The sequence below is a fragment of the Mizuhopecten yessoensis genome, unplaced genomic scaffold (assembly GCF_002113885.1).
Source record: "Mizuhopecten yessoensis strain PY_sf001 unplaced genomic scaffold, ASM211388v2 scaffold245, whole genome shotgun sequence".
In the NCBI taxonomy this organism is placed as follows: domain Eukaryota; kingdom Metazoa; phylum Mollusca; class Bivalvia; order Pectinida; family Pectinidae; genus Mizuhopecten; species Mizuhopecten yessoensis.
Genome location: NW_018403450.1, coordinates 191,979 through 210,456, shown reverse-complemented (window position 1 = coordinate 210,456; position 18,478 = coordinate 191,979). Strand labels below are relative to the sequence as shown.

Below are 18,478 nucleotides of genomic sequence, written 5' to 3'. Positions count from 1 at the left end.
ACACAATCAAGGTTGGTATGATACTTACCTGTATACAGTACTACACAATCAAGGTTGGTATGATACTTACCTGTATACAGTACTACACAATCAAGGTTGGTATGATACTTACCTGTATACAGTACTACACAATCAAGGTTGGTATGATACTTACCTGTATACAGTACTACACAATCAAGGTTGGTATGATACTTACCTGTATACAGTACTACACAATCAAGGTTGGTATGATACTTACCTGTATACAGTACTACACAATCAAGGTTGGTATGATACTTACCTGTATACAGTACTACACAATCAAGGTTGGTATGATACTTACCTGTATACAGTACTACACAATCAAGGTTGGTATGATACTTACCTGTATACAGTACTACACAATCAAGGTTGGTATGATACTTACCTGTATACAGTACTACACAATCAAGGTTGGTATGATACTTACCTGTATACAGTACTACACAATCAAGGTTGGTATGATACTTACCTGTATACAGTACTACACAATCAAGGTTGGTATGATACTTACCTGTATACAGTACTACACAATCAAGGTTGGTATGATACTTACCTGTATACAGTACTACACAATCAAGGTTGGTATGATACTTACCTGTATACAGTACTACACAATCAAGGTTGGTATGATACTTACCTGTATACAGTACTACACAATCAAGGTTGGTATGATACTTACCTGTATACAGTACTACACAATCAAGGTTGGTATGATACTTACCTGTATACAGTACTACACAATCAAGGTTGGTATGATACTTACCTGTATACAGTACTACACAATCAAGGTTGGTATGATACTTACCTGTATACAGTACTACACAATCAAGGTTGGTATGATACTTACCTGTATACAGTACTACACAATCAAGGTTGGTATGATACTTACCTGTATACAGTAGAAACATATTTGCAATTGTGTTAATTCTATAGGGGTGATGAACCTTGAACATAAAGTCAGAAATCCATTTAAAGGACAACGTTTACAATATTTTTATTTAATTATCCAACAATAATATATCAGTTAATATATCTTGTAATAAATACCAAATAAATGAAAATTTAACAGTCAAAACACGGAACGTCATTTGGCAGACTTTCCTAGCGACAATAATTCCAACTATCAGTTAATCACTGTCATAGTGACATCATTGCGTGTGTAAGCTGTTCCTAAGGGAAAGACAGGTTTTTCTCGCACCTCAGACAGTGATATCCCACATTATACCCAATGTTTTCTATCTCGTCCGATCTGTCTTGTACTTTTACGTGACATTTCACGGAATTTTTACATTGCGATGTATTCATCCGCGCTTTAACTGCTTGAAATTGACAATTTGCATTAAAAATGTTCTGTTTTGTCGTTAAATGTATATTTTTGATGTTGTTAGATATTTGATGTTGTAGATAAAATATAATCTACACTGTGAAATACATGGTAATCTATGTAAAGACGGTCTACATTTTGTACGTGGAAGCATTCAAATGCAACTTTAGTAGTGAAGAGGTCATTATCATTTGAGGCCCAAGGCAGGATACTTGTAGTTTTTAGCAAAATTCAATAATTCTTTTCGAACTAAAGGTGTGAGAAAAAAAAACAATTACCTGTAACTGAGCGAGAATGGGTTATCTCAGTCTCGGGCTAAGATTCTGTAACATTTTGTTACAGAATCTTAACCCTCGACTGAGATAACCCGATCTCGCTCAGTTACAGGTAAAAGATTTTAGTAATCTTTTCACAGGTCAATTTCAATCGGGGAACAAGCTCTGTCCCCATCCAGTCGCTCCACAGATACCAATCAGGGGGATTTGTCTTCACTCCACTGTCCCTAAGATTTTCCTGTAGTCCAGTCTTTATGATTTTCTGTAGTAAGATAATTGTAAAGAAACTTCCAGAGCATTCTTTGGAATGGATTAAAAAGATCAGTTTGACAGTGAAGTTAATGTTTCAATATCAGTATGTATGTCTCATGAATGTCTCACGAATACAGTTTATGTTCTGACTTCTTGAGTTAAAATTTCCATAATTCTGTTCCTGTAAACTATTTGTGGGTTGAAAACTGTGAACACCTTTTAATAGTCAAAACTTAAAACTTGCTCAAAATGGCAATGAATTTGCACAAATTATGTTTCACATCTTTGTCAGAGCTACAAATACAACAAAAATATTACCTTGTAATATAAGTACACCATAGTGTTAGCATGTCATGACTCTCTATATTTCATGAGTATTCACATTTTGTGTGCATGAAGTTTGATGAATATTTGCACCAAAAGGAAACTTGGATTGGAAGTAAATCTGTGCTAATTCTAGAACCCTCAAAAGCATATGCAGACTTAACTTGAAAATAAAACTTGAAAAGTAATCCCACAAATTATTTTCTTTGGGGGGGAATGATTATTCCAAATTAACCTCTGTCAAAAATTACATATCTGTCCTATTTTTATTTTTTAGACCAAATGCTTCAACAGAAACCAAGGAGTCATTACCCATTCATCAGCATATGGAAACAAAATCTAAACTTTCTCCAAAAATCGAGGAAGATGACGAGTCCTGGAGTGATACAAATAGCGATGACACTGAAACTGAAGATAACGATAAAAATGAGGAGGAGGGAAGTTCAGATGAAGATGATGAAGAAGAAGAAAGTTCATCAAGTGACTCTGATGAAGTGATAGAAAAGGTGGGACAGAAAAACAGTGGTCATTTTACCAGTTCTGATGTTCAGACAGAAAATGACAATTTTGTGCTTCATGGTCAGAATGACAATCATTCTGATGAGGACTCAGAAATGTTTTTCCCACGATCTCCGTCCAAAGTTATGACAAGAAAGGTTGCGTCCAAGGAGGACCGATCAGCAATGAGTACTGTGTCCAATTTGTTACAGAAACTTAATCCTGGTGCCGTCCCTTCTCAATCACAGTTTCCACAAGGAACAATGTCTACTCATCAAGGTTATGTATCGTCTAATTACAGGCAGCAGAACACAGATAATTTTAATCTTAGTTTTAACTCAAGTGCCTATGTGCCACAAGCTAAATCTCCTATCGTAATCTCACGTGATGTTTTGCCTGCATCACATGGTACTTCGATTCCTAGCTCACTTCCTCAGGTTAAAGAAAACATTGTGGAAAAGGAGGATGAAGAAGATGCCGAGAATGATTTTCAAATTCATGGTAAATTTTCTAGTCCTAGAATTTCCTCTGACTTATCGTCGAAAGACGGAGATGAAAATTCTGGAAATGATAGTGATACGTCATACTCGGCTTTGAAAATCAGTGGTAAGAGTTCAAGGCCACAAATTCAGTCCTTCATCGAAACAAAACAAAATCTAATGGGTTTCTCACGGAGTGACAGTGCTGGACACAGAAGGACGGAGGAGGAAAATCAGGAAAGTGAAGATGATAATGACTTTGATGATGAGGAGGAATGGGGAGAAACAACATTGAAATCAAAGTCACCTCGCAAGAGTTTGGAGCAAGAAAAGATGAAAACAGGTATATAATTAGATATAAACTTACCAGGTTGGTACCTCAATTTTACTTCGATGTAAATGGACACTGTTGTATGAATATTCATGTTTTGTCAGATTTTAAATTGTTTTCTTTCAAAGGTGTGTGTGAAAAATATGAGTTTTTGTGTATACTGTCCTATCTGAATGGATGCTTCAATCTTTGACAATATTTCAAAACTAGTTAGTATGATAGACGTTCTTCTTTAATGTACAAATGTATTTGTCAGATTCTTTCACAACTTAAACCTAATAAAGCATATTTGATACACTAATAAATATCATTTTGTCAAACGAAGAAAAAAATCATTGTTTATAAGGGAGGTTTGTAAACCTCTGTAAAATGAGCCTGTTCTGTTTCTAAGGTTACTGTTTTATTTTAACATCACCAGGTGGTGCCGGAGCTGAAGGCAGTGACGGAACTCCTCCCACTTCTCAGCTCATGACTCGACTGTTCCCCAAACTTAAACCTCAGCCATCCAAACTACAGCAACTACAGGTATTGTTAAATAGTCCAATATTGGTGATCAATTTATTTTCAGCACATGTCTTTTACACAAGCATGGATGTATGATATTTAATCTGCATAGATGTTATATAGTACAGCATAGCCTTATTTTAACTCAGGATTTGAAACTTGTAAAAAGAAATTGAGTTCATCCAGATATCTTATTTTTACATTCTTCCTATAAAGCTATACAAACTATACAATAATCCAACCCTGTCTGCAACCACGATTAAGTTATTTGTCCCATTGTTCAGAGAGTGGTGCAGTGGGCAGATTTTCTGACCTGAAAGTATCCCAGTACAATGTAATTGGTTTACGATACATCACTTCAGCTGGAAACTGGTGCCTTGATGAAAAAATTCAACTGTACAGACTTTGTTGATGATTAAAAGATAAAAAAAAATAAAGGAAGTTCTATTTTCCATTTTCAAAAATTTAATCAATAAGAAAATAAAAATATTTGAAAAAAAAATATTGACTTGACCCCAGAACTTTATTATTTATCCATGGTTAAGTTTTTCTGATACTCTCTGTGCAAATTATAAACAAAATTCTATGAGTGTTACCCTATATAGCATTAAGGATTAACTTGAGTCATATTTATGTACATTATTAGGAGCAAAAGATGCAAACCACAAGTTCTGCATCATCAGCGGATGGTGTCCAGTCCAAGTTACTGCGAGAGAAACTTACCGAACTGGAGAAGGAGATTGAGAAGTTCAGGAGTGAAAACGCAAACTTAGAGAAATTAAGGAAAGAAAGAGAAGAGGTAAGACTCCACTGAAACTTTCAAAATAAGTCGACAAGTTTCTTTCACACTATCAATAAGTTGACTTGATGGATATGATGACTTCAAAATTAATATTAATTCACCAGTTGTTTTTTTGGTTACACAAATGCGGTTTCAAATACAGACTTGAAACAGGAGGGCCCCTGTCATTGTTCAAACAAAGTTGTTCTTCTATGATTACACAAACATTTGCAGGTCTGTCAGGTTTTAACCCTGAAATAGTATGTTTAGGTGTTGTTTTTCAACTATTACCTTTTAACATCAGTGGGTTTTTTTGGGAAACATTAATTTTAGGGTTTGACGAAATTGAAAAAGGAAATTGGAGATTTTGAGATAGAAAAGAATACAGAACTGCAACGAATACAAGATTACAAAAAGGAGGAAATGAAGAAACTGAGGTAAGTGCATGTTGTAGGAAATATTATAATTAGTTGGAATTGATCTAATATAAAGATTATTTCTGAGTCAAAAGTTTGAACATGTCACAGGAAGGTAGCATATGTCCTTAAGTCTTCATTTTACATTAAGATAGCATACTTCTTTAAGTCTCCATAATAACTAAGCTTATAAATATCTGTAAGAGTGTTGATAAATCAAATTAACAGGATAATATTTGAAAGGTGATATCTAAAGCCAGGTAAGATTGATGCTTCAAAAAAGCATTTTGAAGCTCTCCAAAAATCTTTGATTGAAAATGATGAGAGTTTTAAATATGGTAGTATGACTGCTTTATGTGAATACTTTACAGTTAGATTTAAAATTTTAACCTGCATTTACTATGTTCTTTAATTTCTTTTTGGACAGGCATGAAAAGAAAATGTTTGAAAAATACCAGAAGGCATCACGGTCAATACCAGATAAGAAGGAGAGAGAGGAAATAGAGATGCTTAAAAGACAGGTAAACTTGTAAATCAGTGTGCTGGGATTTTTAATCGCTTTCAATAGTTTCAGCATAATTATGCTCTGCAGTCTGTTGCTGTACTGTCGAGAATTACTGCATCAGTATCTTTTGTTTCTCGTCTTAAGTACGATTGTAGTGTTTTACATGATGAAATTAAGCATTTTCAATTTTGTGAAGTTTCCTTATATCTGCAATTTGAACATCACCTGTCCAAAGACATAAAACTCATACAAGCGTACAAATAATCTTAAAGATTTTCTTTGTTTGGTTGTGTACAGCTCCAGGAGCTCCAGGAAGAAATTAAAAGAAAAGATACACGTTGGACCAACAGCACGTCACGTCTACGCAGTAAAATAGACCAACTGGAGCAGGAGAATGGTGAACTTAAGGAAGAAATTAACCTGATGGAAAAGAAACGCCTGGAATGGTTACAGAAGGAACAAACTGGAAAAGTAATCTCCATGGAATTTCTTATAGATGATTGTAGAGATATTTCATGTATTGACAAAAGATGAAATGGAAAATTAGGAAAAGGTCACATCTTAAAATCAGAAAAATGATCCATCTTAATAATAGCAAAATGTCACATACCGGGGTATTAAGATTTGGAAAACATCAAATATTGAAATTAGGGCTATTTTAGGAATAAGTCAAATGTTAAGGTTAGGAAAATGACCTAAAGACTAAGTTAATCGAGAGTAGAGTTGAGCACAGCGCTGGGTTCAAACTCAAAACTATGTGTTTTTCTACTTCTTTGCATATAAAATGTCCGGCATTAACACATGACATTAGACTCTGAGAACAGTTTGATTCCAAAGTTGCTTTCCTAGTCTCGGTTAACCTGTTTTTATTCCTTTAGGGAAACTCTACAGCAGGAAAAGACAATATCCATATGTCGCGTGACTCCACACATTTTCGCAATCCAGTTGTAAGTTCTGCCGATTTCCAGACCACAGATTCTGAGGAGGAAAAGGATCCAGTCCGAGGTGAACAACTTGATAAAATAAGATTTTGTGTGTTGGATTTGTGAGGCTAAAATAAGGATTTTTGTAGGAATGATTCAACAACATTTTCCTGTCTGTTTGGGAATGTTTATCATCAATAATTCTCCAAACATTTCCACCGAAGTTTCTACTATACCTATAGAGAAAGAAGGTCTGAAGTCTCAATGACTTGAAGTTGTGTGACTTGTTTTTACAAATGCTTAGTTATGCATACTTTCATTTATTACATCAGTTATTTAAAGATCAGCTTTCATAGTTCTTTAACAGTACCACATAGAACTGTTTTTCATTTGATAATGTAACTTCTTTGTTTCCACAGATCAGCCCAGTAGTCGGTTGTCGTACCCTCCGTCCTCTGTTTCCCACTCCGGTTCAGTACAGATGAATCTTCGCCCCTCACAGTTCCAGCCTCAGGTCAATGTCCGAGCTCCCCCACCCTCTATTTCCTCAGGGACTCAGGGGGTCAGGCTCCAGCATCCCCAACCAGGGGCAACTGTAGGGTTAAACAACCTGTCCAAACCACCAGGCAAAACTGGTCAAGTGTCATCCACTGGAGGTGGTCAATCAAAACAAATGGGGAATGTCCAGACTAGTCAAGGATCTACTTTAGGAAGTGGTCACTCTAAACACCAAGTTGTCAGTTCAGGAGCTAGTGGTGGTCAGCAGAAACATACAGGTCAGAGTAGTGGTCAGTCCAAACCTGCAGCCAATTCATGGTCATCTTCATCAGGCAAGGATAGCAACCATCTTGACAAGGGAAATATGTTACGGACGTCACTTACTGAGGATGTACCGCGACAAATGCCGTCAGCAGCTGCAGTACCACAGGAGTAAGTAGGGGAGGCAACTGTAGAGTAATGGCTGCATACCACTAAATAGGTGCACTTTTAGACTTTTTATATATTTCTTATAAATTCACAATTTTCCCAAATTCCTTGTTTGATTTATTTGATAAATTACTCATCAGAGCCAAAGACATGGTATTTCAATGAGATAGCAGTATAAAGTCGGCATCAGATCGCGCTATCACAAGGAGGCAAGTACACCAACATACCCTGTCTCCGGCACATATAAATGCATGCATGCATACACAACACACATGGAGGCACGTTCTTAAATGACCTTAGCTGTTAAGAGGTTGTTAAACAAAATGAAACCAAACCAAACCAAACATAATTTTATTATTGTAATACTTAGACTAATCTGCCCTTCAGCACCAGTATGTATACCGACACAGAGGATGCCCCATATAGCAATACCATCCCTAGAAAGAAGGCGACAAAATTCAACATTGACAAGTCGGCCATTGACAAAGGTGACAGTCGATTTGATGAACTACAGCATTCAGATGGCAAGGTGAGTCAGAGTCTTACTATGAAAATCGGGGGACAGGGTTATGTATATGTTTAATATAAAAAAATGATAAATTGTGTAAGGAAATGATATTCCCATAACTGCCAATGCCAGTTGAACCTTATTTATAAGAATTTTTTTTCTTTCAGTGAATTTTAATCATGACTAATGCTGAAGAACTGAATAGTGTGTCGGACACCAGTGCTAAATATCTTACACTGTTTCGCTTTCCATGAGATATATGAGACAAGTCTTTAAGTATCCATTTTCAGCGAGACTCTGCTGACTTAAAACACAACTTTATGTTAAATTAGTGAATCTTATTTTAATTGTAAACAAATTTCAATTTCCTTTTTGTCTCTAAGGGCTGTTCCATAATTTATTGTATGGGGGAGGTGGAAGGTACCTGAATTGATATATTATGGGTGGTGGGGTTTAATCCAGATCTGCCTACCACTCCTTATATCAAATCACTTGAAAGAATTTATAGGTGGTGGGGTCTCTGAAAAGTGCCTCTCACCTCTACAGCTAATTACAGTACGGCCCGAAGTGCCTCTCACCCCTCCTCTGCAGCTAATTACGGTACAGCCTGAAGTGCCTCTCACCCCTCCTCTGCAGCTAATTACGGTACACCCCGAAGTGCCTCTCACCCCTCCTCTACAGCTAATTACAGTACCGCCCGAAGTGCCTCTCACCGCTCCTCTACAGCTAATTACAGTACGGCCCGAAGTGCCTCTCACTCCTCCCCTACAGCTAATTACAGTACAGCCCTGAGTGCCTCTCTCCCCTCCTCTACAGCTAATTACAGTCCCGCCCGAAGTGCCTCTCACCGCTCCTCTACAGCTAATTACAGTACAGCCCGAAGTGCCTCTCACTCCTCCCCTACAGCTTATTACGGTACAGCTCGAAGTGCCTCTCACCCCTCCCCCACAGCTAATTACGGTACGGCCCCAAGTGCCTCTCACCCCTCCCCTACAGCTAATTACGGTACGGCCCCAAGTGCCTCTCACCCCTCCCCTACAGCTAATTACAGTACAGCCCTGAGTGCCTCTCACCCCTCCTCTACAGCTAATTACAGTACTGCTCGAAGAGCCTCTCAACCCTCCTCTACAGCTAATTACGGTACAGCCCGAAGTGCCTCTCACCCCTCCCCTACAGCTAATTACAGTACAGCCCTGAGTGCCTCTCACCCCTCCTCTACAGCTAATTACGGTACAGCCTGAAGTGCCTCTCACCCCTCCTCTGCAGCTAATTACGGTACAGCCTGAAGTGCCTCTCACCCCTCCTCTGCAGCTAATTACGGTACAGCCTGAAGTGCCTCTCACCCCTCCTCTGCAGCTAATTACGGTACAGCCTGAAGTGCCTCTCACCCCTCCTCTGCAGCTAATTACGGTACAGCCTGAAGTGCCTCTCACCCCTCCTCTGCAGCTAATTACGGTACAGCCTGAAGTGCCTCTCACCCCTCCTCTGCAGCTAATTACGGTACAGCCTGAAGTGCCTCTCACCCCTCCTCTGCAGCTAATTACGGTACAGCCTGAAGTGCCTCTCACCCCTCCTCTGCAGCTAATTACGGTACAGCCTGAAGTGCCTCTCACCCCTCCTCTACAGCTAATTACAGTACTGCCCGAAGAGCCTCTCAACCCTCCTCTACAGCTAATTACGGTACAGCCCTGAGTGCCTCTCACCCCTCCTCTACGGCTAATTACAGTACTGCTCGAAGAGCCTCTCAACCCTCCCCTACAGCTAATTACGGTACAGCCCGAAGTGCCTCTCCCCCCTCCCCTACAGCTAATTACAGTACAGCCCTGAGTGCCTCTCCCCCCTCCTCTACAGCTAATTACGGTACTGCCCCGAGTGCCTCTCACCCCTCCCCTACAGCTAATTACAGTACAGCCCTGAGTGCCTCTCACCCCTCCTCTACGGCTAATTACAGTACTGCTCGAAGAGCCTCTCAACCCTCCTCTACAGCTAATTACGGTACAGCCCGTAGTGCCTCTCACCCCTCCTCTACAGCTAATTACGGTACAGCCTGAAGTGCCTCTCACCCCTCCTCTGCAGCTAATTACGGTACTGCCCGAAGTGCCTCTCTCCCCTCCTCTACAGCTAATTACGGTACAGCCCGTAGTGCCTCTCACCGCTCCTCTACAGCTAATTACGGTACAGCCCGAAGTGCCTCTCACCTCTCCCCTACAGCTTATTAAGGTACAGCCCGATGTGCCACCCGCCCCTCCCCAACAGCTAATTACGGTACAGCCCGAAGTGCCTCTCACCTCTCCCCTACAGCTTATTAAGGTACAGCCCGATGTGCCACCCGCCCCTCCCCAACAGCTAATTACGGTACAGCCCGAAGTGCCTCTCACCCCTCCCCTACAGCTTATTAAGGTACAGCCCGATGTGCCACTCACCCCTTCCCAACAGCTATTTACGGTACAGCCCGAAGTGCCTCTCACCCCTCCTCTCCAGCTAATTACGGTACAGCCCGTAGTGCCTCTCACCCCTCCTCTACAGCTAATTACGGTACGGCCCGAAGTGCCTCTCACTCCTCCCCTACAGCTTATTACGGTACAGCCCGAAGTGCCTCTCGACCCTCCTCTACAGCTAAATACAGTACTGCCCGAAGAGCCTCTCAACCCTCCTCTACAGCTAATTACGGTACAGCCCCGAGTGCCTCTCACCCCTCCCCTACAGCTAATTACGGTACGGCCTGAAGTGCCTCTCACCCCTCCTCTTCAGCTTATTACGGTACAGCTCGAAGTGCCTCTCCCCCTTCCCCTACCGCTTATTACGGTACCGCCCGAAGTGCCTCTCGACCCTCCTCTCCAGCTAAATACAGTACTGCCCGAAGAGCCTCTCAACCCTCCTCTACAGCTAATTACGGTACAGCCTGAAGTGCTACAGCCCAAAGTGCCTCTCACCCCTCCTCTACAGCTAACTACGGTACCGCCCGAAGTGCCTCTCACCCCTCCTCTCCAGCTAATTACGGTACAGCCCGTAGTGCCTCTCACCGCTCCTCTACAGCTAATTACGGTACGGCCTGAAGTGCCTCTAACCCCTCCTCTACAGCTTATTACGGTACAGCCCGAAGTGCCTCTCGACCCTCCTCTCCAGCTAAATACAGTACTGCCCGAAGAGCCTCTCAACCCTCCTCTACAGCTAATTACGGTACAGCCTGTAGTGCCTCTCACCCCTCCTCTACAGCTTATTATGGTACAGCTCGAAGTGCCTCTCACCCTTCGCCTACCGCTTATTACGGTACAGCCCGAAGTGCCTCTCGACCCTCCTGTACAGCTAAATACAGTACTGCCCGAAGAGCCTCTCACCCCTCCTCTACAGCTAATTACGGTACTGCCCGAAGTGCCTCTCACCCTTCCTCTACAGCTAATTACGGTACAGCCCGAAGTGCGTCTCACCCTTCCTCCCGAAGTGCCTCTCACCCCTCCTCTACACCTAATTACGGTACAGCCCGTAGTGCCTCTCACCGCTCCTCTACAGCTAATTACGGTACTGCCCCGAGTGCCTCTCCCCCCTCCCCTACAGCTAATTACGGTACAGCCCGAAGTGCGTCTCACCCTTCCTCCCGAAGTGCCTCTCACCCCTCCTCTACAGCTAATTACGGTACTGCCCCGAGTGCCTCTCCCCCCTCCCCTACAGCTAATTACGGTACTGCCCGAAGTGCCTCTCTCCCCTCCTCTACAGCTAATTACGGTACGGCCCGCAGTGCCTCTCACCCCTCCCCTACAGCTAATTACGATACGGCCCGAACTGCCTCTCACCCCTCCTCTACCGCTTATTACGGTACAGCTCGAAGTGCCTCTCACCCTTCGCCTACCGCTTATTACGGTACAGCCCGAAGTGCCTCTCACCCTTCCTCTACAGCTAATTACGGTACAGCCCGCAGTGCCTCTCACCCCTCCTCTACAGCTTATTACGGTACAGCTCGAAGTGCCTCTCACCCTTCCCCTACCGCTTATTACGGTACAGCCCGAAGTGCCTCTCACCCCTCCTCTACAGCTAATTACAGTACGGCCCGAAGTGCTTCTCCCCCCTCCTCTACAGCTAATTACGGTACTGCCCGAAGTGCCTCTCCCCCCTCCTCTACAGCTAATTACGGTACTGCCCCGAGTGCCTCTCACCCCTCCCCTACAGCTAATTACGATACGGCCCCGAGTGCCTCTCACCCCTCCCCTACAGCTAATTACGGTACGGCCCGAAGTGCCTCTCACCCCTCCTCTACAGCTTATTAAGGTACAGCCCGATGTGCCTCTCACCCCTCCCCAACAGCTAATTACGGTACAGCCCGAAGTGCCTCTCACCCCTCCTCTACAGCTAATTACAGTAAGGCCCGAAGTGCTTCTCACCCCTCCTCTACAGCTAATTACGGTACAGCCTGAAGTGCCTCTCACCCCTCCTCTACAGCCAATTACGGTACGGCCCGAAGTGCCTCTCACCCCTCCTCTACAGCTAATTACGGTACGGCCCGAAGAATGCAATTATCAATGAAAAACAAGTGTAGTACCCTCATGTCTTCTATCTTCAATTCGTGTCTCAATGTCAAAGTACCATGATGTCCTGTCAAATATCTTAATACTGACTTAACAATGGATGATTTTACATTATACAGAAAATATTACGGTGTATGTTCACAGCATAACATGGAAGTCAATGTTTATTTATAACACGGTTGAGGTATGATTAAATCTAGACTAAAAATAACATGTAAACCTGGACTTGTTTCAGCTGGAGCGAGTGTACAGAACCGGTGCTAGGGAGATCCTGTTCTCCAACGGGACACGGAAGGAGATCTCAGCAGACGCACAGACAATCATTGTCTCCTTCTTTAATGGAGACATCAAGCAGATTATGCCGGACCAGCGAATTGTGAGTTTAAAGTCCTGGTTCTGGTTTCATATTGATGTTGTTGGACATCAAATGATTTCAATGCGAGAGAGCAGGTATTTTAACAACACATATAAATACAATTTTAGAAGCTGTAAACAGTTACTGTATATTGGTAAATTTTTGCTATAGTTTAACTTTTGCCATTTTTGTCCTGCCCAATGAGGTGAAATTAATTTATAATGACATTGAATATTGGTAAACAACCTACCATACATACATTATATAGTAATTACATGTGAAGGGCAAAATTAACGTTGGACAAATATGAGTTTTACTGGTGAAAAGTGGGTATTTGACTGGTGAAAGGTGGGTATTTGACTGGGTGAAAGGTGGGTATTTGACTGGTGAAAGGTGGGTATTTGACTTGGTAAAAGGTGGGTATTTGACTGGTGAAAGGTGGGTATTTGACTGGTGAAAGGTGGGTATTTGACTGGGTGAAAGGTGGGTATTTGATTGGGTGAAAGGTGGGTATTTGACTGGGTGAAAGGTGGGTATTTGACTGGTGAAGTTTTTCAGTGTACTGTAACCCTGCTAAATCAAAGGATTTCTCACATGATTTGTTTTACCCGTGTCAACAGGTGTACTACTACTGTGAGGCACAGACAACACACTCCACCTACCCTGATGGCCTCGAGATACTTCAGTTCCCAAAGTAAGCTCTGCCTTTACAATTAGTCTGGGCTCTTTTAATAAATATCATTGTTAATTCTCAAATATTGTTTTGTATGGAGAACTAGACAGCTATTTGAAATCTAGATTTGACAGAATCCTTAGCATGCTTGTAATACATACCCTGGTATATGTTAGGGAATCAGTCTGTGGTCTATGTGTTTGTATTGAATGAAAATGGCCATGCTTCTGAAAATCTGCAAAAAGTCATGCACTTTTACATCTTTACATTATTATGTAACTTATGAGAAATCAAGGACTCAACAAAACCTAGTTTCATCCATAAGGCAGGTTTGAACTCTGAAGGCTATCATATTCATTCTGGTGCCAACATAACAGAAATGTTTAGGAGTTATACAGGAAGACCTGTTTATGTTAGTACAGGTCTTGAAAGTCTTGACCATGGTTTGCCGTAAAAACAACTTCAGACATATAAGTATATCCCTATTCCTGAAGAACCCCGTCCAATGATAATCTTTTAAATGTTTGTACCCTATAGTAATCAAGTGGAGAAACACTATCCAGACAAGACTAAAGAAATAATTTTCCCGGATCAGACGATCAAGTATTTATTTCAAAATGGGTCAGAGGAGAGCATATTTCCAGACGGAACAGTTATACGAGTGGACAAGAATGGAGATAAAACCATGGAGTTTCCAAATGGACAGAGGGAGATACACACCCAGGAATACAAGGTATGGAGTGGGAACTGTATCGTTAGTAAATCACAGGATCACGGCTCATATTGTATAGCTATATAAACAGAGGGAGATCACAGGATCACAGCTCATATTGTATAACTATATAAACAGAGGGAGATCACAGGATCACAGCTCATATTGTATAACTATATAAACAGAGATACACACCCAGGAATACAGGGTATGGAGTGGGAACTGTGTATCACAATAGCACAGCTCATTCTATATAACTCTCTAAACAGACCATGATAGCACTGCCACCCCTTGTGATAATGCAAAGCTCTTTTCCATTTGATGTGTTTCACTGCTGGAGACATTTTAATCAATAGAAAATTGTATTTCTTAATATTGAAAGTTAACATTGGTAGTTTTAACTCGGAAAAATCTATGAAAAAATTGACATTTCCTTCTATTGCGGACACGATTGTCTTCTTGTGTAGGGTAAAGATAAAATTGTGACATTGCTTTCTGCTTGTGCTAAATTTCATCTCTCAAATACACTAAGATTATCATATGGTTTCTTCAGTAGAAGGCTGTCCTAGCTAATCAATGAATGGCTACAATTGTCTGATTTATTATAGTGCACTTTTATGTGCAAGACACTGTGAAACGTATCTAAACAAAATCCTGACCAATCTGAGAGATTTGAAGATTGGACAGTGTGAAGAGCGTTATCAGAAGGCTTAACTTATTATGGACAGTTGATATTGTTTATGCGTAGGTATTTCGCTGTTCCTGTGATCAAATGACTAAGTGCTGAACCAGATACCCATCAAAATGATTCCTATAGATTACAGCTAGTGTGATAGTAGGAAGAGGTACATTGGGTGGTTTTCCCCAACACCTAATTACAACTGCAAATTTATTCTGGCACATCACTTTTTCATAATTTCATTAATTGGTGTCAGAAAAATTTAAAAACAATAATTAGAATTTCATTTCATTAATGAGTTTTAGAGGAAAATATGAAAAACCTAAAATTTTATTTCAATTATCTTTTAGCAGTTAAGAAGTTTAAAAAACTGAGTGTTTATCTTTTTTTTTGCCAGAGACGAGAATATCCAGATGGAACTGTGAAGACAGTGTATCCAGATGGCCGACAGGAAACGCGGTACTCAAATGGCAGGATACGCGTAAAGGACAAGGACGGCAATGTGATTGTAGACAGACGGTGCTAGCATTGGTGTCATCATCCCTCATCATTCGTCATCACAGAAATCAAACTTGCCTACAGTTACTTAACGATGATGTTGTGTCATGGACAGACAGTACTCTTCATCTGTCAACAGTGGGGCTTCTGTATCGTCATCGTCACATTGACATCTGTCATCGTCATCGTCACATTGACATCTGTCGTCGTCATCGTCATCATCTGCAACTTCATGACAAAAAGAAATTGTGATTTATTGTCACAAGTCTTACATTTCTATCTGAATTGTAAATTTCTGAATTCTCACGGACATTGTCAATGTAAGGACAAGTCGCTGAAAGTAATTCATTGGTTATCACTGCAGTTACTGGTCAAGGCATCTTCAGCATTCAAATCATTTTTAAAAAGAAATTGTTGGGTAATCATAGCGTTACTGTCTATTCTGTTTGATATACAGTGGAATCTTGTTAGATTGGAAAACCAGAACCAAACTGTAACAAGCATTTAATTATTTCAAAGTCTATGTTTTACAGAACCAAACTTTAACATTTCAAAATCTATCTGTATGGGCCCCTAATTCCATCTGCTTCTTGCATCAGCCAAATGAAGTTTCGGAAATTCTTTTTTTATAGAATATCTGTGGAAGGGGTAATTATTTCCCACTGAATATCATGTATATTTCATGAGTACGATAGATTTTCTGACATTTACAGGAATTATCGTACACCTAATACATATATACGATATTCAACGAGTAACCTTTTAATTTTCTAGATGTCACATCTCACAAGCATCAAGATAACATTGTGTCTTCACCATAGGGATGTCAGTGGTATATTTCTCTATTGCTAGGGAAAGATAAACATCTCTTCAGCTATCTAGGTGGAAAAAACAAGAGCTTACATTCTGAAAACATAACCATTGCTCATCACATTATGTAATGTAACCTGGGTAACGTCATAAATTTCGTCACACATTTCGTGCACTATTAACGATGGCGTGGTACACTGGGTTTACCGTTGCAGCTGATTTTTGTGATAGGAGAGGGTGGGAGAAAAATAAACCTTTTTCTGTTTGATGTAGACAAGAGAAATCTTGCAAAGCCTCATGCTTGACCTCAAAAAAATTAAGGTTAATATTTCCGTGCCTACTTCACACACAGGATGCTAGATTTTTAGAACCTACCATGGTCTCATTTAATACCAGTAAGGTCAACTTCCTCTACTAAAGTGTTTTTTCTGGAGCATTAGCGTCTTGACTAAGCATTGAAAGGGGAGAGAACATTCAGCCTTAAAAATAAAAAAATATATAAAATAAAATAATAAAATTCATAGAAATTTTGATTTGTATTCACTTCAAATTTTATATGTCAGGGAATGTTTCATTTAAAATATCAGAGAAAAGTCGATGTGTTTTTCTTCTTAAATGTTTGTATTTTTCCAGATTTCTCTTGACCTTCATAACTTGTAATCAAAAACAAAAAAATGCAAGTCTGAGGAAAAAACAGTATACAGTGGATGCTTGTGAGATGCGACGACCGTCAACAATCCAGTACCAAAAACGCTTGGTCATCGGGGTGCTTGTAATTATAGGTGCGTTCGATTACCTAACATGTGACCAGTCAACAGTTGCACGTGACCAGTCAACAGTTTTATGGTGACCAGTCAACAGTTTTACGGTAGCACACATTAGCTATAGTTCGTTCGGTGAATTGTCTGGGAAACAGTCAAAATTGATTAATATGCATTTATATAGCGAGTCAGGTAACAATAGATTTTGAAATGTCTTTTTTAATCATCTTTGTTATCAATTTTGAATGCTTTCATCCATGTGAGCGGTCTTATTGATAACAAAATACATTTAAAAGTTTAGATTAGTTATAGCCTATTAATCAATGTAAAATTAGTAAAACTTGTAGAGAAATTGTGAGCAGATGACCAAGTGTACTATCAAAGGACTTGTTAATTGATTAAGCCTAGTTTTTTAAAATTAAGTATATTCCATCGTAATCATCAAAAAATTTTTTTTCTTATTTCCACTTATTTATTTGTTATGATTATAAATACGCAAAGTACATAATTGTTATATTGTTTTTCTGTACAAGTCTTGTGTAAGACTTCTTTTGTTTTTGTTTTTTAATAGATAGTGCTAGATAATTTGATTGTAGAAGTAATCACTTCATCTTGTTATTCCTCCTTGAAAAGGAATTTTATAGGACAAAAATGTCCTCCCTTTTCATAACAACAGCCTTTGTATATGAAAAGTTTATAGTGAAAAGTTTAAAGATGTGGTATTCACGAACCCACATTAATGAAATTCATCTCATTTGTAAATTTCCCATACTTTAATTGTTGCTTTAGTCTATTCACTCTTTAATTTCATTGGGGGTATATATAGAATAACCTGTTTCCATCCCGTCCCTATCCCGTCCAGATACACTGTCGTCTCTCTGTAGCAGCTATACTTTTGAGGAAATAATATTTGTCACTTTTTTCCATGATTTTCAAATGAATGCCTACCAAATCAGTTCTGCTATTGTAGCACATTTCATTGGGAGGGGAATACAAGTAGTACATGCATATTGATTGTTAATTTAATAAATGAGGTTGTTCGTTACAGACCGATTACAGATTATTTTTAGTACTGTTTGTGCGATTTAAATTGTAGAAAAAGAAAATATTTGATCCTCGGAATGAGATTCATCACTTTGATTTGAGTCTGCTGTATGTGTTTGTATGTAAAAGCGTGTACTACCAAATCCACATCAACATATTAAAGCTATCTGTCCCTTTTATTACAAAAGAAAGGTTTCATTTGATTTACGATGACAGTTTCACCAATCTGACAGAAAAGTTACCTTGTTCTTCCTTCACTGTGAAAAAGTCATACTGTGAAATCCAATATTTTTGTGTGGCCCAAATTTTGGGGTTCCTGACAAAACACCATTTTATGGGTACATGAATTTGTGAATTA

General features: G+C 39.9%; 1 protein-coding gene across 1 annotated transcript in view; it reads left to right on the top strand.

Annotated features, from left to right (window-relative positions):
* Nucleotides 1-17,112, top strand: part of LOC110445135 (centromere protein J-like) — a 33,162-nt gene extending 16,050 nt beyond the window's left edge. Inside the window, exons 13-25 of the mRNA XM_021489559.1 lie at nt 2,474-3,516; nt 3,923-4,029; nt 4,655-4,807; nt 5,123-5,226; nt 5,633-5,726; nt 6,008-6,181; nt 6,589-6,715; nt 7,053-7,563; nt 7,948-8,089; nt 12,824-12,964; nt 13,564-13,637; nt 14,154-14,349; nt 15,405-17,112. Coding sequence (XP_021345234.1) covers nt 2,474-3,516; nt 3,923-4,029; nt 4,655-4,807; nt 5,123-5,226; nt 5,633-5,726; nt 6,008-6,181; nt 6,589-6,715; nt 7,053-7,563; nt 7,948-8,089; nt 12,824-12,964; nt 13,564-13,637; nt 14,154-14,349; nt 15,405-15,533 — 2,995 coding nt within the window. The 3' untranslated portion in view covers nt 15,534-17,112. The remainder of the gene's footprint in view (nt 1-2,473; nt 3,517-3,922; nt 4,030-4,654; nt 4,808-5,122; nt 5,227-5,632; nt 5,727-6,007; nt 6,182-6,588; nt 6,716-7,052; nt 7,564-7,947; nt 8,090-12,823; nt 12,965-13,563; nt 13,638-14,153; nt 14,350-15,404) is intronic.
* Nucleotides 17,113-18,478: the final 1,366 nt, after the last annotated feature.